General features: G+C 39.2%; 2 protein-coding genes across 2 annotated transcripts in view; one reads left to right on the plus strand and one right to left on the minus strand.

Annotated features, from left to right (window-relative positions):
- Window positions 1-1,841: 1,841 nt before the first annotated feature.
- On the plus strand, window positions 1,842-14,096 carry LOC308396438 (N-lysine methyltransferase SMYD2-like). Its single transcript, XM_080881731.1, has 12 exons — window positions 1,842-2,209; window positions 3,801-3,864; window positions 5,245-5,355; window positions 5,456-5,516; window positions 6,301-6,425; window positions 8,009-8,076; window positions 9,691-9,793; window positions 10,477-10,587; window positions 11,607-11,727; window positions 12,256-12,430; window positions 12,989-13,097; window positions 13,766-14,096. The coding sequence occupies exons 1-12, from the start codon at window positions 2,040-2,042 to the stop codon at window positions 13,844-13,846; spliced, it is 1,299 nt and encodes a 432-aa protein (XP_080737857.1). The 5' UTR covers window positions 1,842-2,039; the 3' UTR covers window positions 13,847-14,096.
- A 1,056-nt stretch (window positions 14,097-15,152) lies between these two features.
- Window positions 15,153-20,503, minus strand: part of LOC308396437 (tyrosine-protein phosphatase non-receptor type 14-like) — a 45,280-nt gene continuing 39,929 nt past the window's right edge. Inside the window, exons 16-20 of the mRNA XM_080881730.1 lie at window positions 20,170-20,388; window positions 16,997-17,125; window positions 16,542-16,776; window positions 16,266-16,429; window positions 15,153-15,990 (exon numbers count right to left, since the gene is read on the minus strand). Coding sequence (XP_080737856.1) covers window positions 15,862-15,990; window positions 16,266-16,429; window positions 16,542-16,776; window positions 16,997-17,125; window positions 20,170-20,388 — 876 coding nt within the window. The 3' untranslated portion in view covers window positions 15,153-15,861. The remainder of the gene's footprint in view (window positions 15,991-16,265; window positions 16,430-16,541; window positions 16,777-16,996; window positions 17,126-20,169; window positions 20,389-20,503) is intronic.

Consider the following 20,503-nt stretch of genomic DNA (forward strand, 5'->3'; position numbering starts at 1 on the left):
AAAAAAAAAACCCCACAGGAGTCCTAGTTGTCCAATCAGATAATCTGTCTGTATCTAAGGTGGCTTGTGGACTGTGATGCTTCCTGAATGGGTTCTCAATCACTTGAGGCTGTGCTTACAATAAAGCACCACATGATGGCACAATGTGACAAATGTGGATGCCAGATAGAAAAGGAAAACTCTCTCTCTCTTAATCTGGGCATTCATGATCTCCAAGATGAATAATGTCCCACTTTTATTACACAAAGTAATCAAATATTATTATAGCTAAATGTTTAACTTTATTATTTTTATGGTAACTTCAAAAAACAGCGCCCACAACTCAACGACTTAACCTGTACCACAGCGTGAGCATCAAGTGTCAAGACCTTCCTGGCCTTTACCACCAGATGGCCTTGTTGAATTGCACTTAAGAACATAACACTGTGGATCTACTGCAGGCCATACATATGTCTTACACCTTTCTTGTGTATTCATAGTCCATTAAGATATGCAGCACAGGAAAGAAAAAACTGAAATAGTGAAATAACTGAAAATAAGAGAACTGGTTATTGTTCCAATACAATGATTAGCTATACCACAAATTAAAAGGATTAAGAAACTCTTAAAAGCAACACCTTCTGCACAGGTGACTGAACAACCAGTCGTGGTTATTATATAGTTAACTAAAACTAAGCTCAAATAATTAGATAATCAAAAATAAAAACTTAAAAGAAAATAAACACTGACCAATATAATATTTTTAATAAATCAAAACTAAACGAGACTTAACAAACTTAATGAAGAGAAATTTTATATTCATACGTACCCAGCAGGTCCCTGAGATCATGTGATTGGGGCCTGCAGGCTGTGCAGGATCTCTCCCACTGAGCTTAAGAACTTTTGACTCTGTGGTATTTGTGCCATTTATACTGAAAGGTGATACATAAATGAAACATTACTTTACCTTTTACTTTCAGAAGGAGCCAAATCACTCTGATAACTAAATTAAAAATAAATTGGTTATGATTCTCACTTATAAATTTAAAGTTAAGTAAATAACTGATCTACGCACACCGGTCACTTCACTTCAACAACTCATCAACACTGGTCAGAGAAGACCAGACTGCTCTGAGCTGAAAGGAAGGCCACACCAACTCAAATAACCTCCTGTTACAACCAAGGTATGCAGAAGAGCATCAGTGAATGCACAACAAGGCAAATGAGCTACAGCAGTAGAAGACTACACTGGATGATACTCCTGCCAGCTAAGAAGAGGAAACTGAGGCTATAATTGGCACAGGCTCACCAAATTTGGACAAAAGAAGAATGTGGTGTATCCTGCCCTTTATTAACGCCTCGGCCTCATGGTAGTGCTGTAAAGATGTGGGCGACATTTTCCCTGGCATACTCAGATGCTCTCCACAAACACCAGAACAAGAAACGTGGGACAAAAGTCTGTGAGCAATGTTTCCAGCAACTTAGCAACGCTGGGGTTAAAGAAAGCTCAACGGCACTGAAGATGTATCAGAGAGAAATGTATCGGTGAATTTGTAAAACATTACTTGACGCCAAAGAGAATCCATACCTTTCACGGAGATGAAGAGCTCAACATCACACCTGCAGGAATGCGGAATGTTTCACGTTAATCATACTAATTTCCTGTTGGGTGTAATGTTGTAATGTTGATTGTCGATTGTTACTCGTTTAACTCCGTGTCCACTAGGGGCGATGTTGCACTCATTTTTGGTTGCTCCACATATCTTTCAAAAACCTGGGGGGGTGGGGAGGATGGGGTGGACAAGTTCAGTGATGAAGACATTTACACTTGTGAGGGCATGAGTGACTTTTGCCAAGAGGCTTAACACTTTAATAGCTGTAAAATCGCTGTGTAGCTCCGAAAACCCATCGGCTGCTTGTTTGCTGGGTCCATTCTGTGCCTGGATGCCACTGTGAACTATTATTGGGATGGTAACGCCCTAACACTTGATGCCACATCCCCCTTCTCTTCCAAGTCTCTGGGCTCATTCTGAGAGAAGACACCCCGGGCAGAAGGCACAATGATGGGCAGCATCAAAGGACTCGAGAGGTTTGACAGCCCGGGGAAGGGACGAGGGCTCCGGGTAACCAGACCATTTAAAGTTGGAGAGCTCCTGTTTTCCTGCCCAGCCTACTCCCACGTGCTGTCAGTGAAAGAGAGAGGCTGCTACTGCGAGTTCTGCTTCACCAGGTTAACACTTTGGCAGTGCATCTTTTGCTCACCTCATTAAATGTATACATATATAAGCGCATTCTCTTAGGAAATTACAAAGCCACTGTGATGTTTTGTTTTGCTTTTTACTGGAAATGTGCTTATTAGTAGTTAGGACGATGTGAATTGTAACTAATGCACTACTCCTTTTTCCTGCAGGATCATATAAATTCTGCATATTTAAACACAAATATCGGTGCTTGTGCTGTCTGACATTTTTGTTTCTGCATGCAAGAAATTTGAATAAATGACTGCCAGTGCATCTTCTGAGCTGCCAGGTTGCAAGACGTATTGGGGAGAAAATGTAGCTTGATCATAAAAGTTAGCTTCACAGTTACAAACAGATGTTGAATGGCCATTTTAACATCCTATTTACACAATAATTGTCATAAATAGAGACCCTAAATCAACCACCAGAATCTGTTATGCCATATTCAAAAGCCAGCATCTCATATAAGCCCCAAGCTGCAGGTTTAATATTTGTGTTTATTTTGACAGTCTAGTAAGATCTGGCTAACAAAATGTAGAGACTGTTGGTCAGTTGCCAAGTGTTTTAGGAATTAAAAAGATATTTTTACTATTTCTAGAATTTTATTTTGAAAGTCTGTCAAACTTCTTGTAACACAGGAAGTTCCTTTAACTTTAGTTTTTGGCACTTAAAATTGTAAAGTAGCAAGAGTAAAGGTATGCCACATTATACATAGCCTGTTCCACAAATTTGCAACATATATGCAATTTAAAGTGAAAAAATATAGTCTGGTAATATGTTATCACAGTGTCCGGGCTTTAATCATGTCAATCTAAGAGATGTGTGACATATTCTAGCAGAAAAGTAGAAGAAAAGGGGTTTGGAAAGGCTTTTAATTAACTTTCAGTTTGGAAACAGAACCTGTGGAGGCAGATCTGTTCATAAATTGGTTCGACATACTGAAAGATCATTGTTGATCAAGAACCATTAAAATCAGTTGTGTAAAGCTTGCTTTAACTCAACAATTGAGCAAAAGACAGCATCCTAGAGACAACGTCCTTTGTGACTTGCTCAACTTTACACAGTTCAGTGGTAAGTTGACCCCTGAGTTACAGTTGCTCTTTGCAATAGGTAGTTTTAGTGTGTCATGCTTTCCCACTGGTTGCTCCGGCCCGTAAGTGCCTTATGTAAACCTAGTGTGACTGCGGATGGTAAGAGCCTCAGAATTATACTGGTGAACTTTTTGGCAGCTTTACTGATTCAGTGTGTTAAAAAGACAGCTGGCCTGTCAGAGGGTCTGCTCTATTAATACCACAGTAGGTTTTAAAGCCCTCCATTGCTATCAGTTACAACAAGCTACTAGCAACTGCTATTTCATGTGTCAAAGTTATGGAGCAAACATTTAAATGTCTATACATGCACAACTGAATACTATTATGCTACTACAATTCAGTATTACATAACCAGATGCATTCTTGTGGATATGTTGGCCCTTTGAAAATAAATGGTGCAAAGATGTGTACGGTCTCAGGGTGATTTCTTTTATATCAACTCAGTGCCATCTGCAGGGTAATAAAAAAAAACTGTTTTTGTAATTTATAGGACACAGCATTTGGCAAGATGTGGGAAGTGCAAGAAAGCCTTCTACTGCAATGTGAAATGTCAGGTAAGAAAACATCCTGCAAAGTCACAGCTCTTGTGTGAATTCTTTAAAGTGCACTGCGCAATAATTAAAAAAAACAAAACACATCTATATTAAAACTTGGAGCTTAAAAAGTCTATTCCAGTAGTCATAAAGCCAGGGTACATCGCTGACAGGTCGCCTGTCCACCAAAGGGGCCAACACATGGAGAAAGCACAAACCCACAAGCACAAACCCTCACATCTCATACTTACAGCCAAAATAGATCTACCAGTTGGACCGTGGGAAGAAACCTACACAGGCATGGGGCCTCTTTGAATCATTCGATTTGAACCCAGAACCCTCTTGGTTTGCTAACCACTGTTCCATGCACTGCATTCACTACATATGTCATCATTATTTTATGGGTAAACATGACATCTAATCAATGTCTTTAGGCTCTTCAAATGTAAATCCTAAGAAGTGTAAAATGACAAAAAAAAAATGTGCGACTGTAGAGAGGACAAACAAGTGGCGACACATCATCAAGCTAAGCTCTATATTTCTGCTTCAGTACTACTAAAGGTACAGTTGACAATAAGTGATAAAAGCCAAAAAGATTTTCAAATTATCCTGCTCTTGCAGCTCTGCTCTCAATGTTCCTCCCAGCAGACAAACGCAGGCATTTGCAGATGCTTCATGTGCACATATAAACAAAGTAAGTCAATTATAACATTTGATTTTATGTAAGATTGAAACCTGATTCTCCTTGGTGAAAGTCATCAGCTTAACTCATTGCACCATGAGAGCTTAGCTTACATCTTGAAAGGATTTCTACGATCTTTAGTTAAATATCTCAAAAGACCTGCTATTGGCCAAAGTCTCCCAACATTTGCTCAATTATTTTAGCCTGAAAACAGATCCCAGAGCAGGTGTACTCGTCTAGTTCTCTCTCAGACCTGTCAAATTAGAATTTAGTTTTCATATCCAGTGTCCAATGACATAAATATATCATTCATGTGTCTTCTAATGTAGTCTCAGCAGATGTACAGCTTAGCTGAACTTGGTTGTTCTATGCACTTCTATATGCATGCATAGCATGCTCTATTATGGAGTGTGTAGGATGCAGTGTTGTTTATAAAGTTGGGGACTAAGCAGATAATTGAGTGGGCCATTCCATGTTGGAGGAGTGAAGAAGCAAGGGTAACATTAGATTAACAGAGTGCCAGCATGCCACCATGCTACAGCTTAATGCCACAGCTGGTGGTGTCGCTTAGGGGTTGCCAACTGTTAGGCCTTCTGTTGTAGTGGGACATAAACTGTCAATAGTTGACTGAATTGAATGTACTCACATTTCACTTGGCCATAAAGTAAAGAGGGGCTTTTTGTTTTTTTATGCTATTATTGCATTTACGCGCTCCTTAGAAAGGGGACTGGGCCATGCACAAGCTGGAGTGTTCGGCAATGGTTGCTTTTGGAGAGAACTGGTGCCCGTCAGAGATATCCAGGCTGGTGGCGCGAATCCTTGCAAAGAAGGTTGGGCAGTTAATAATACATAAAATACAATAATCTCTTTTTTAATCGCTGTCCAGAGTTTCTTAAGGTCATTTCTGCTAAACATGTCTATTTTCTGCAGAAAATGCAGAAAGAACGATGCGTTTGTGAGAAGATGTTGCTCATAGGAGAGATGCAATCACGTGAGTACTTATTTCTTTACAACACAAGGAGAAAAAACATACATGATTTCTTGATGGTGACTTGGCTGTGGTTGCTCTTTATGAACTACACTTATCTAGCCACCTGTGTAGTGTCTGTGCAGAAACACTCTACAAGTCAGTCCAAGAGATCCCTAGATACCCTCAAGATATCTCAGAGAAAAATCCACTGAGAAACACCCTCAACCACATCTATATATACCCTATAGATGTGGGTCAAGTGGTGTCCAGACTACATAACAAGTGTAAATGCTTGAACGTGAAATAGGAGCTCTTGGGAACACAGCGCAGATTGCATAAGTGTCTCTCAAGTCAAATGATGTTTGACCAAGTTAACAAGAAGAAACTTATAGTTCTTAGTGCAGTGCAAACCATTAAAAATGCATTTAGTTAATTTATGTGAAAATCCAAATAAATCATGTAAACGCAAATAGAGTTCAGTACAAGTGGATCCGTTTTTAGTGGCTTAACAAACAAAAAAAATGGTCTGGTACGAGGACTGGGCTGAACATTAGTTCAGAGTTCAAAGAAATATTTAATAAAAACTCAAATGTAACCAGAGCTCAAAAATATATTAGACTTAAGCCTCGACATTACTGATAAGACAGGAAAATAATAGGAATCCACACACTTTAGACCTCTCTAGACCCATCAACATGTATAACCAAACAAAAAAGAAAATCTTAGGGTGAAAAAAGCACAGCACCGTGAAACCAGTGAAACAATAAATTATTTTAAATGAAACCAAATTCTTTTATTGTAACAGACACAGAGGATGAAGATAATGAGAAAAGAGAGATGACCGAGGCAGACATTGCCAGATTCCATCGCTTTTACTCCAAACATCTGGATGTGCCGGACTACAAAGAGCTACTCACGCTCTTCTCCCAGGTAATGCGTTGTTACACCATGTAATTTTGATACAGTGAGGACCTTAAATATCAAAAATAAATGCAGGTATTGTGGTATGAAGTAGTAAAAGTTTTCTGTATCTGTCCTTGTGGCCACTGAGCTGAAAGGGGTGTTATAAAAGTGGTGCAGAGGGTGGTAAGCAATGTTCCCTCTAAGCTGGGCACGTGCGCAATTGCGCACTGCTGGCATGGTCTCTGCGCACAGAAAATCTGCGTTGCGCACAAAAAAAATCTAACCTGAATTGAAATTAAAATTAATACTTCAACAATCCTGTTTTGCAGTGTTAGTCAGTGAGTGACTGGCTGCTCCCATTTGGGATTAGAACGATGCCACCTTATCCCATAGTTCAGCCAATAATGCGTATATACGCAGCCAATCAACGCCATTGACAGGCTATGACAGCGTCCTTATGTGCCGACACCGGTGTTTTAGCTGGCAAAGCGGCGTGGCTGATGTGGAGTGAAGCCACGTTAATGACAACGTGTACAACCATTGGAGATGTGAGCAGGACAGACGGAACAATTGATGGAAAAAGTGTAGACTTTATACCAGTTTTTAAATTGTGTTGATAGGCCACGTAAAACCAGAGTAGTGATTAAAAAAAAATGCAATGTTTGGTTTTCTTCCTGAATACTATCGTTGTTTATATTTACTGCGGGAAGAAACGATAAAAACGGCGTTTTATAAGAAAAAAAGACTCGAAAGCGCTCTCCACCTGTGAGCAAAAACAACCCCCACCCCCTCTTCCTTTCCTATTCGTCCAAAAAAGTACGATGTCGACCAATCAAAAAATGATATGGCAACGTGGCATCTAGTTGTTAAGAAACGGGGTGAAGTTTTAGGAGTGACGGCGGTGTTTTGAGATGTGAGAGATTTGAGACGTTTAGCGCAAATCTTTTGTAGTTAGTGTGTAGTGTAGTCAATAGTTTTGTTGTTTGTGTCAGAACAAGGAAGCACTACTGAATGTTACAGGTGTTACAGGAGTGATCTGCTGTTGTCAGGCCTGCAGGTATCAGGCTGTTGTTCTTCTTTATCTCATAGTGGACAGAAATAATTTTTTGGAGTGGCACAAATAATTTGTGCACTACACAGGTCAATGAATAGATTTTTTTTTCATGGTAAGTGGGCTAAAGCAGTTAATTAAAAGTAATCTAACATAAATGTAAATGCTGTAATTTGATTATTTTAATAAACCATGTAACTTGGATGGATTAGATGCCGGCGTGACCACAGTGCACACGTCTGCTGTTGCTCACAGTGGTCCAAGGGACCGCTCAGGGAGTTTGTGTGCTCGCTCAGACAAGTGAAAAATTAGAGGGAACATTGGTGGTAAGGACCCATTAATTACCCACAGCCATTCTCCACAGTCACTTGTGTTACCTCTGCATCAGTATAGGAAGGAATCAATACGGTCTGTTGATCCAAACTGGATTTTACTGACTTCTGGGTGACGTGTCAAACGCCAGCTAGTTAGCTGATAGCTAAGCCAAGCCAGCACACACAGTTGTAGTCTAATTTTTATCATAACTCTTCTCTGTTCTTCTCTTTGTCTTAAACAATAGGTTGGCTGCAATGGTTTCACTATAGAGGATGATGAACTTTCCCACTTGGGTACTGCAGTCTATCCAGAGTAAGAAAGAAATGTCACGCACATGCATATGAGCACTTTTTGATTGATGACCCAAAGGAATGGGCATAACTTTTCTTCATAAAACAATAATATATGACAATAGGAAGAGAAAGCAAAAGTCCAAGAGACTGGCTCAAAGGTCATATGGAAGTAATCAAACTATGAAATGAATTGAAATGAGCTTTAAAGTCCGAAGAGACAGTGTTACAACAGCGCGTGCTGACAACTGGAGGGGAAAAGTGAACACAGGAAGTAGAAGAGCTAAGTGAAACTGATTTTGGGATTTCCTTAAAAACAGGAATTGACTTAAATACAACCCCCACACCATGAAAGGTTTTATGAACACATGTAAGGTTTCAGCAGCACATATACTGCAAAGTACTTCCTTACATAACTCTACCTACTGTTGTGTCTCAGTGTTTTGTTTTGTTTTGTTTTTGATTTCCTGCACTTTGTGTTTTCTAATGACTTCTATGGATGTCAGACTTTTTATTTAGCTTTAAAAGGCACTTTGTTTGGTTTGAAGTCACCAAAGGCCTAACTGTCCACAGGCAGCAATATGCATGATCTGTTAATGTCAGTTCACCTAGTTATTTATACTGTAGAGTAGTTCATCAGTGCAGCTGGCTTAAAAATTAGGATTAGCAAAGAGTGGTGCTGGTTTAGCTCACTGGATTGAGCAGGCAACCAATATGCCATAAGAATAATGCAGAGGCCTGGGTTTGAATCCACCACTAAAGCCATTTTCTTATTGTCTTTCTCCCAGCTTACCTGTCCTCTCTCTAATGTCTATAGGATAAAAGCTTAAATCCCCAAAATATGTAAATTAGCTTCGGAAAACCAAATCAGCATAACAATGTGATGCTAGAAGGAGAGGAGAGAAGAGAGGAGGATGAGTATACCGCCAGGACTTTTCATTTGAGCAGGGTTGTCAGTGACTTTGCTGAGTGCAAGACCCAAAAGATGAAGTTCTGATGGGCGAGTAATTTGTGTTTTTGTAAAGGATTTTAAATATTGTTACCACATGTTGAACACTCGTACTGTAATATGCGCATATGTAATACATGAGGAAGCTGGTCAATTGGAAATGATTGCTGAATGGGGAATTCTAGGATGGGGCTTCTTTGGTACAGTGACTTCATCCAGTCAGTCTGCAAGGACCTGCGGTTTACGGGCTTCTCTGGTTTGTTCCATGCTTACAGACATTGCAGTTGTCCTTATTTTACTTTAGCGAGCTAAATCTGTTTTTGGCTTGTGGTAACCTATTTGAAAAAAATGGTGGGAGTTTGTGGCACAGGCTTAAAAAAATGTGTCTGTTGCCCTGACTTCTGACTGCAGTTGTTGTTCATGATACTGATGAATAGCTGGATTATTGATTATTGTTATATGCTTTTTTCCAGCATGCAGCCCTGGTAATAACATATGTCAGTGTCATGCAAGAGCTCTGTGCAAGCACAGTTTTAGCCTTGTAGTAATACCACTTAAAAATAGTGAGTGATCATGCAAATGCTAGGAGTAATACTAAGCCTCAGTTTTTCCTTCTTATCCATAGTAAGAAGGGTTCGCTTTTGTTTAAATCACTTTCTTTCTTTTGATATCTTTCTCTCTGCACAGCATGGCCCTGATAAACCACAGCTGCCTTCCCAGCGTCATAGTCACGTACAAAGGGACATCGGCTGAAGTTCGGGCAGTGCAGGACATGAAACCTGGAGATGAAGTGAGGAAAAGAGACAGCTGCTATTAGAGGGGGTTGGGTTTTGATCTTTTTTTTTTCTTTTAAGTGTGTGTGGAGGAGTTGGCTGGCCTTCCTATGCTAGGGCAGCACATGCTAGTTATGTCAGAGTTATTTGTCAATGGAAGATTGACTGAACAACTTTTAAGTTGGTGAGAAACTGATTTTTTTTTATGTTAAAAATTAAACTGTGCAATCGCAACTTATTATAATCACTTAACATTAATGCTAGAAACAGGGAAAAGAGCTAGCCTGGCAAAGGTGAAAAGGTACAATTATAACAATAAAGTTTATTTCAACTGAACTCATCTTGTTTGTTTTATCAGCATAAAACTCTTAGAATGACAAGTTACAAGTACATTACTTAAAAAAAGATCAAAGAAGAAGAACAATGTGATTGACACACCAGTCTAAAAATTGTTAAGGGAAAGGTAGAGAACAGCAACATCGCTAATGAAAAGCACCATGTCAATGATAGGTCAGTGTGTCAAGAGAAGCAGGAGATCTGGTTTGAAGGAGGGATGCAGCAGCAGATTTCAGACGGGTTATTTTTAGCAAAACCTTTGCCCTGCGTCTTAGGAGCTATGTGGCAACAAGGAAGAGAAAAAACAATGTCAATGACAGAGAGTGTGCTTTATTTTGAATGTGTGTGTTAAATCCCCTTATAGGTGCTTATCAGCTACATAGACCTCCTCTACCCAACAGATGACCGCAATAACAGGCTGAGAGAGTCCTATTACTTTCTCTGTGACTGCCAGGAATGTAAAAGCAAGTCAAAGGTAAGACCTGGTAATATGTAGAATGGAGATTAAAGCCAAAAATTAATAATATGCATCATTTGGATGGGTGCACATGTAAGAACTGGGAAATGCTACATGCCACAAGGTATGTACTCTCACCGGCCACTTTATTAGATACACCTGGCTAGTACTGGATTAAATCTCCTTTTTCCTTCAGAAGTGCCTCAATTCCTCGTGCCATAACAAGGTGCTGGAAACTCCTCAGAGATTTTGGTCCATATAGACATGATGGCAACACACAGTTTCTGCAGATGTGTCCACTGCACATCCTTGATACAAATATCCTGCTCCACCACATGTCTAAAGGTGATCTGTTAGACTGATATTGATGATTGTGGAGGCCATTTGAATACAGGGAACTCATTTTCATGTTCAAGAAACTAGTTTGAATTTATCTGAGCTTTGTGACATGGTACATTTTCCTGCTGTAAGCAGCCATCAGAAGATGGGTACACTGTGGTCATGAAGGGATGGAGATGATCAGCAACAATGCTCAGTTGGTACTAAGGGGACTGAAGTGTGCCAAGAAACTACCCCCCACACCATCAGACCACCAGCAGCCTGAACCATTGAACCATTACTTTCATGTTGTTTAGATTAATTTCTGACGAAAACATCTAAATGAAATTGAGACTCATCAGACCAGGCAACATTTTTCAATTTTCCATCAACAAGGTATTTTCACCTAGAGCACTGCTCCATTTCACACAATTCTCTATAAACCCTAGAGATGGATGTGTGAGGAAAATCCCAGTAGATCAAAAAGAAGTCCTTTCTTCCCCATTCTGATGCTCAGTTTGAACTTCAGCTGGGCATCTTGACCATGTCTACATGCCTAAATGCACTCAGTTACTGCTATGTGCTTGGATCATTAAGATATCTGCATTAACAAGCAGGTGAAGAGGTGTACTTAACAAAGTGGACAGTGAGAGTATAATTTAGGAATTTGGAAAGCATTGTTTTGACTCTCACGCTCTCTCTCCTGTCGTCATCTATAGGACAAGGCAAAGTTAAAAGTACGTAAGCAGAGTGATTCCATTGAGCCAGATGTCATCAACAACATGGTTCGTTACGCCCAGGAAACTATCAGAGAGTTCCGGGAATTCAAACACACAAAGAATATCCTTCAGTATCAATAGATATCGTTTTGTGCCTTCTACATTGTATCGTAAACTTCATAAGGACCAAAAGGTGAAGAGAACTGTCAGAGTACTGTCAACAAGTTGAAACATATCAGCAATAGTTCAGCATTCAAGCCTAAGTTCCACATTTTCCTGCTTTATTCCAGTCAGTATATTATAATTATTGTCTTACAGATGAAATAGCTGCTTGACATTTATCATTTTTAAATAATTTATTTAGCTACTGCACATTTTTACCAGCAGCAACACCATGACCGACGGGAACTACAACAACAACACATTTCTGTACCTTAACACGTTTATATGACTGTTTGCCATAAAGATAAACCCTGATATCAAAGATAAAGTCACAAAAGTTAACAAGCGTTTAACTGGGAACAAAATGAGGATTGGAGATTTACACAAGTACTGAGTTGTGACCTTCTGAGGTGGAATTCTTCTGTCCCACAGAAGCCCATTTGAATCCTTTGCCAACTATGAGCTTGTAACCTTGACTCAGTGCCACCCCCTAGTGAGTTGCTGGAGATGTGCGAGCAGAGCCTGGAGGAAATGGGAGCCGTGTTTGATGACTCCAATGTGTACATGCTCCACATGATGTACCAAGCCATGGGGATTTGCATGTACATGCAAGATCTAGATGGAGCTATCAGATATGGCGAGAAGCTTCTCAAACCTTACAGGTATTAACATAAAAACATGTCCCCCCCCCCCCTCTGCTGTTCTTTCCAAATGTATTTGTTGTTGCTGTGTTTTTGTTGTTTGTTTTGTTTTGGAGGGTGGGGGTTGTTGTTGTTTTTTGGGTACTTAAAATTAGTCAGATATTACAGACTGTATTCCTGCAGGTTTCTTTATTCTGGGTAATGTGTTCATCTAAGTTTATTTGTGCCTTAATCTTCTATTTGTTTACATCAGAAAAATCTAAATATGAATGAATTATGCTCAACTAAAACCAATAAGCCACCATACATAAATACATAATTTCAGCTTAAAATCAGCCTTTTTCAAATCGCTGCATTTTATCAACCGTTATGATATTAGCTCATGTTTAAAAGCATTTTTCAAGTAGTATTTTTATTCCAATCTCCCAAAAGCTGGTATAATTTTGAAAATTTGCAAAGTTTGGGGGTTTTCTGTGTGTTTTTTTACTAACTGTACTGCATCTAAAAAGATCGGTGTTATCTTAGATGTGTCTTTTTTCTTCTTCTTTCATTTGCTTATGTGATCTTGGTCCAATGCAGTCATCTCTATCCACCTTACTCCCTTAATGTCTCGTCCGTCTACCTGAAACTGGGCCAATTGTACTTGGGACTAGAGAGGCAATCAGCGTGCACCAGCGCTCTCAAAAAGGTAACATTAGACTGTCTAAATACGAAATAAATACTAACCAGTGAACAACTATTAATAAGGTAATAGCAATGTTTTTTCTATTACACTGCCTGGCCAAATAAAAGTCACCAGCTGGATTTAAATAAACTTAAACAGATAAGCACTTATCTCTGTATAATTACTTGAAGTGATTGAAATGTCTAGGCTAACCCTAACTAACTCTTATTTCTTAAAACAACCAGGTCGGAAATGTATAATTATGTTTAATAGTAAAATCAAGCGCATTTCTACATTCACAATGTGAAGAGAGAAACAGGAATCAAACGGCTGTGTAGGCCTAAGGAAACCACTTATCAATTGGTTAATTAGAAAAGATTGGATCTGGAACAATAAAGGTCTTATGAGTCTGGCTTTACCCTGTTCCACAGTAATGAGGCATCAGGATAAGAAAAGAAGCAGATGAAGTGATGCACACATTATGGCTAGTGCCTACAGTACAAGCCTGTGGGGGGCAGTGTTAGGATTGGGTTTACTTGAGTTGGTCAGGTATTATGTGCCCAAAAAATGAGGTCAGCTGACTACCTGAATATAGAAAAGTGTTCACCTTCAGTATACCTACACATTGAAATAACATACATACAGCAATTGTGTGATGTTAATTAATAATAAATTTACTTGCATTTCTACAGGCAATGGCTATAATGGAGGTGGCTCATGGGAAGGATCACTTTTACATTGAAGAGCTGCGTAAAATGATAGCACAAAAATAAAGAGAACAAGAGAGAAATATCAAGACTGATCCATAAGGACTGCATACACTTTCCAAACTTTGTCTTATCCAAATAATTTATCTTGGTTTTTTCAGGAGTATGTCTTCACGGTTATTTATCCTGCATCTTCCTATCAGTTAGACGCAGGATACTTTTGCAACAAGCAGGTATTTATTGTGGAATTTGCATGAAAATATGACTTTGTGGAAGGTGTTTTGTTTTTTAAATCAAGTAAATAACTTTGATTTGGCTTGAGACTACAGCTGTACTTTGTAACCCAAGAGTTGAGTTGTTTATGGAGGTACGCAAATAGGAGGATCAATGCGTCATGCAATCAGGAGAGCTGCATCACCATATGGGGCCTGTTAAATAAAATTAATGTATCCCTGTGATGGTGGATGCTTCAGCACCTCCTAGAACTCCTTTTATCTGATGTTGATGTTTCACTGTGATCTCGATGCTGCACTTTTAAAGAAAATAAGGCTTTATTGCATAATGAGCAAGTACAACAGCTTCAAACATGTCTGGGGAGAGAAAACTGAAAAATGCATATACAAAACATATGTACACATATTGAAATGTATTTAGAAGTTCTGCCAAAAAAATTAAAAAAGACAACTTGAGGGGAAAAATTAAATATTAACAAACAGTGGAATGCTGTGTGAGAAAATACTGTCAAAGAGAACAGGAGTGCAATAAAACACTTAAATGTCAAGAGAGCACGAAGCTTATATTTATCAGAGAATATATACATTGAAAAAAATTTTTAATCCATGCATAGTTTACTATGTTGCGGTATTTTAAGGGTACCAAGTCAAGGAAGGAAACTATAAAAACACTTGCAGAAATCTTTTTTCACACGCCCATTATGTACAGAGTTATGCTGGACATGGCTGGCTTTGCATTACAATTCAGAGAAGCAGGAAAACATATTTAATGCAATATGGGAAAAAAAATCATTCAGAACGCAATTTTACAAACAGGACATGGCAACACATTTTTCTTCAGCTGGGTTTGGATACGATTATTAGAATTTCTTTGTTTCTACAATGAAACCTAAAAAGTAATGAATTTAGCCAAAAACCTAAACAGTACAAAGAGTGTATCAGCCCATCAGCTTCTCCCCGTAGTTACATATTACTACAATAAGGCACAATGACACATTATACACAGCACTTGCTGCATATGGACAAAGTTGTATCACCAATTCCAGAGTTTTGATACACACATATATATATATATATATATATATATATATATATATATATATATATATAAAATTCTTTAGATGATAAAGAATTGCTAAAGTGTACTTTGTTTGTCTGCCTGAAAGGAACTTAATTGAAATGCCTCCTCACAAAAACACATTGGAGTTTTTCCAAAAACTTAAAAAGAGTTCAAAAGATCAACATGGTTGCCATGGCAAAGGTGACCACAGCCTTTATAGAAATAAATAAAAAATTTCTTACAAATTTGAAGTAAATACTTGCTGTATTAAATCAATACAGGAATAGGATCATTTTAGAACAGCGATTTAAGAATACTTTTGTTTGGCAAACTCTTTCAGAGTATAGCAATAATACTGCTGCCACCTACTGTTCATGCAGCATAATGCCATTTCTAATGATGGCTAAATGAGAAATGTACCAGTGGTGCGATATCTCCTAATTGAAACTGAGATTTAATTTCTCTAGATACTTCTTTAGAAACCTGAAGCTGAAAAAACCTGAAGGAATATGCATGTTTCACACAAAAAGTCCAAGATCAAAGGGGGAGAAGGAACAAAATTTGAAATACACCGATTAGGAGAAATGGCTGTCAGTTTCTATACAAGCCCACCAGATCCGTTCCTCCCTTGAGGTGAGTTTTGGGTTAGAATTTACATACAGATGAAGTGCCACACAGAAAACACGAATCTCTGTTCTTCCTTCCCTCCAGCTACCAGTATACTGTGTTTGTTGTACTGTCCTCATGCTGACTTTAAGTACTCCGGAGCAGCCGATAGGTGCTCGGGTTCAAATAAGGCGGGAGTTCTTGAGAAACTGGATAAGAACCTGGTGGACAAACTTATACTGGGATATGGTCTGTACCATTAGCATCCTCTGCTGCCTCAGCTCTGATAGCATTGTGGGAACCTCCACGGGCTGAAGGGGAGAGAAGAAAAAAGAAAGAAAAGGACAACAGTGAGAGCCGGTCAAATGTTTTTGATTGAGGTGTAACTTTATGTAGGAATAAAATTAGATAAAAGTGGGATTATGTATATCTTGCATGTAAAATATCCTAATTTACCAAGTTAAAAACATGCTTCTAAGGGATGCATGTATCCTGCGACTGTCAAAGAAAGTCAGGGACTCTAAAAATGTTCTATACCTTCACTAAATTTTAAATTTGCAGCCCCTTAAGGAAATCATCCACACACCTCATTGTGCTCCAAACACCTGATCATGAGCTCAGTTAGGATGACCACTCCAGTTCGACCTACACCGGCGCTACAGTGCACCACCACAGGTGGATTGAGGCTCTTTGAGGTGTCCAGCATAGAGTTAGTGTGTCTCCTCACAGACTGGATCTCCTCCAGATATGCTTCAGATAAGAAAAGTCACATTGATGTCATGTTTAGTCTTTATGCTGGCTCTGTCCTTACACATATCTGATAAAGCATATTTTTAATAAATGACGGGGCGGCCGTACTTACAGAGAAATCCCAGTACATATTCAGGACAGCCCTGCTCAGGCCAGTCTGTGTATTGCAGATGCCAGACCGTCCTCTCCTGGCCAGACAGCAGGTGTTTAACCTTCAGCCCCGTAGTGGCGTAGCACCCTGAGTCCGTGCGAAATTTGGTGGTCACCTTGAACTTGCCGTGAGTGGCTGAGTTGTGTTTGGAGCCCAGTTTAGGCCAATAGCGATGACTCTTGGACCTGCCGCCCTCCTAGATGAAAGGACGACAAGCGCCAGATGAGAAGTGATTCGTGGGTGATGGGAATGAAGAAAAGAAGCAGATGAGGCAAATTAGATGTCAACAACGAGTCCTGGCCCTTAGAAATAAACCTAAAGTCACAGTGACACAAACTCACCACAGTGTCATTTCTCTCACAGACAGGAAGCTTAAAAAAAAATCCACATCTGTGTGTATGTGTGTGTCAGTGTACCTCCTCGGCAGTAACCATGGCGATAACGTTGACCCCCTGCTCCCAGACCATCTGCCAGAAGTCAGCACAGGTGTTGGCTAGTGGACCCTGGGTAGCAATGTAGTGCCATGCCTCCCCTCTGATCATGACCTGGGAAGACATGCAGAATCAATTAGTGGATATTACAGTATGCAGTGCATATGCAATCAGCCTCAAATATACAAACAAACGCTTTTTTGTTTATCAAGAAATTAAGCCAAATGAAAGAAAACAAACACAGGAGCAGGTCTAGTAATGAACAATGTCTGCAAGTAGCATGGGGTAAATGGAAACATTGACAGGTAGCTAAAAGTAAATGACTGGCAGTTTAGATATTCAACATACAGTCATGTAAAAAACTAAGCACACCAACACTGCTTCAGTAAGATTAAAAATTGGAAAGTTGCAGCCAGGTGCTGCTGATCAAATGCATTTGATTAAATGATCATCAAGTCCAAGAGCTACATCTCAGACTCTTAACATGCTAACTAAGGCCTTTAATGTTAAACTTCACAACAGTACAATTAGAAAAAGACTGAATAAGTATGGCTTGTTTGGAAGGAATGATAGGAGAGACCCTCATCTCTCTAAAAAAAATAATATGGAAGCATGGCTTAGGTTTGCAAAGTTGGACAGATGAGACCACAGTGGAGATGTTTGGCCATAATGCAGCAACACCTCCAGCACAAACACCACTGCCCACTGTCAAGCACGGTGGAGGAGAGGTGATGATTTGGGTTTATTTTGCAGCCACACGAAAAGAAGTATTCTAGAGTCAAATCTGAAGTCTGTCCGACAGCTAAAGCTTGGCCAAAAACTGGGTCAAATGTGACAAAAAGCCAAAGCAGCAAATCTACAATCGAATGGCTGAAAAAGGAAAGAATCAAGGCGCTCCAATGGCCAAAAGTCCAGACTCAAACCGACTAAAGTGCTGCAGTAAGACCTTCAAAGAACTGTGAATAAATGAATGCACACAACCCTGAATGAACTGAAGCAGCATTATAAAAAAAAGAGTGGACTTAAATTCCTCCACAACAATCTGAGCAACTAATTAAAACCATACAGAAAATCATTACATTCGTTCTACAAGCTACTGAATCATGAGATGTACCTAGAATATCACAGAACTGTATAGAGTCTAGTGAAAACTATTTATTTATAAAAGTACAGCCAGCGTTTAAAATTGCTGAGTATAAGTAAAGTTTAACTGTTGAAAATGTTAGACTGATAATAATCAGCTGCTAAATAGAATAAAGGTCGATTAATAGAACAGTGGAAGTAAAAATAACTGATGAAAGCTAATGGCTGAAAAGACGGTACTCATTGATAAACAGCTAACGCAGTTTATCGTAAATGATTAATGGCAGACTGATGCGATTGCTCAGAGTAAATGGCAAGCTAAAAGGAGTCCAGGTCAGGTTTAAAGTCTGTCTTACAGGGCAGAACAGAACTGACAGAAACCAATGTATTAAAGTCAATGACTGTATATAAACTATAAATAAAAAATAGTGCTGCCTCCTCACAGAAGTTCAGCTCACCTACAGACATCTATAATATTCACAACCACTGGAGGGCAGTGTAAACACCTGTTACTTTTATCCACAGCGGGATCGCTTTTCTTTCATTTATAACTCTATTAACTCCTTATCTCTAGTTTTCTTCCATTTCCCCTTCCTGATAACCACAAGACCACAAATAACACTTAAATACGTCCAATCTTTAGCTCACTCCGACCACAGAAACTTCAGTACTATTACATAAAGGGCATGTCTCAGCTGATTTCTCAGGCCACCTCGTGACTATAAACACTGTATTAAGAGACGGATGGGGAATAAACAAGGTCTTTTTGTTCTGCGGCAACCACCTTAAATGACAGGGGAGTAAGAGGGTTACACTGTGGTAGGCAGCGACTCAGTGCTGCTTTGGTGCACAACGTACACATGGCATGCAGACACACGCGTATGCACAAGCTTGCATACACATGCTGTTTGCAACTAAACATGAATAAAGAGCCAGTGAGAGCGACTCAGGTTGTTTAAGAGGGTTTTGGAGTTTGGACAACATTCTTTGGGAATTCCACAAGCTCTGGGAGCTTAAAGGCACAAACAGCCTTCAATAGCTGCCTTTCATCCTTTCCTCCGAGCCATTCCCTGCTTAGCAATGACCGCAACAAAGACTAGAACAAAACTGAAAGCATCAACCTTATACTCTGTTTTCATTTAGGCTGTATGATGTGGGTGTTGCAAAGCACTTTGAGACAGCTATTCTGTTTAAGAGTCATGTAGATAAACCTAAGTATTGTAAAACAACTTGTGATATATTTTATTACTCAAGTATTTCTTCTTAAATTGAAACCAACCAGCAATCAAGTCACAGTTGCAGAGCTGACATTATTTGAGCCACCCGAAGAAAGCCACAGCTACATTAGTTGGGGTAATATCTCTTATCATCGCTGTCCAATGAAAAACATGTGCTTCGGATTTTGGTTTGGATAAAGATATCTTGATTGATGAGTTTAGCTTCTTAAGTTTGGATTGAGCTTTTCTTTGGACATCACTCTTAAAAATGCACAAATTTAATGGGCAGACACAGAAGGCATTAAATCTGTCAAACTCAGCACTGTGCATGAGTCATGGAGTCATGATTACTCATCTTTTTTGTTCTTTTTTGTGTGTATATAAAAAAAAGAAACAAAATATGTATATAGATACGTATAGATACAGATATATAGATATGTATAGATACAGATATATATTTGAATCTATGAAATATGACAAAGATAACTTCCACAGTTTCAGTTTGACACATATTTTCTGTTTCCGTTTGAGTAATTTCTCAACAGGAAGGTGGTTCCCAAAAACCTCTTAGCCAAATACTTTGGCTATCTTGGTGTAATGTGTAGTGTGACCTTAAAAAAAAAAAAGAGGAAACACCATTCTTAAGGAAGCCTAAACAGTAAGAAAAACCTGAGGTATGTCCAGTTACACAAGAACTGGACTGAAAGTCAGGGGCAACAAAAGACCTCTGACTATCCATTAAGGAACATGGAGAAGTATTATTGAAGACTACAGAAAAGGAAATGAAGGGAAACTCAAGACTTTTAAACAGTACTGCAAAAGCCTGGATCACACACAGATAAGCATGGCTGTGTATACCTTGATATGCGAGGCATTTATGTAGCCTGTGTTGTTCTCCTTGTTGGGTACAAGCTCAACTCGATTCTCCTCATAAGGAACAACATCACGGAAACGGTTGCGCTCTGCATTTTCGGGCAGAGTTGCTGTTGTGAGAATACAGTCTGCCCTCTTCTTGGGCACCTGCTCATACTCTGTAAAGACCCGCTCTTCTTCTAGCTTCAACTCCAAGGTCTTACACTAGAGAGAGAGAGAGGGAGAGAAAAAGTAGAGGGTGTTTATTATTCAGAAGTCTCTCTTTCAGTCCCCAAAAAGGCACTCATTCATTTACATCACACCCCGACAAAGGCATTCG

This window comes from Rhamphochromis sp. 'chilingali' (assembly GCF_963969265.1).
Source record: "Rhamphochromis sp. 'chilingali' genome assembly, chromosome: 5".
Lineage (NCBI taxonomy): Eukaryota > Metazoa > Chordata > Actinopteri > Cichliformes > Cichlidae > Rhamphochromis > Rhamphochromis sp. 'chilingali'.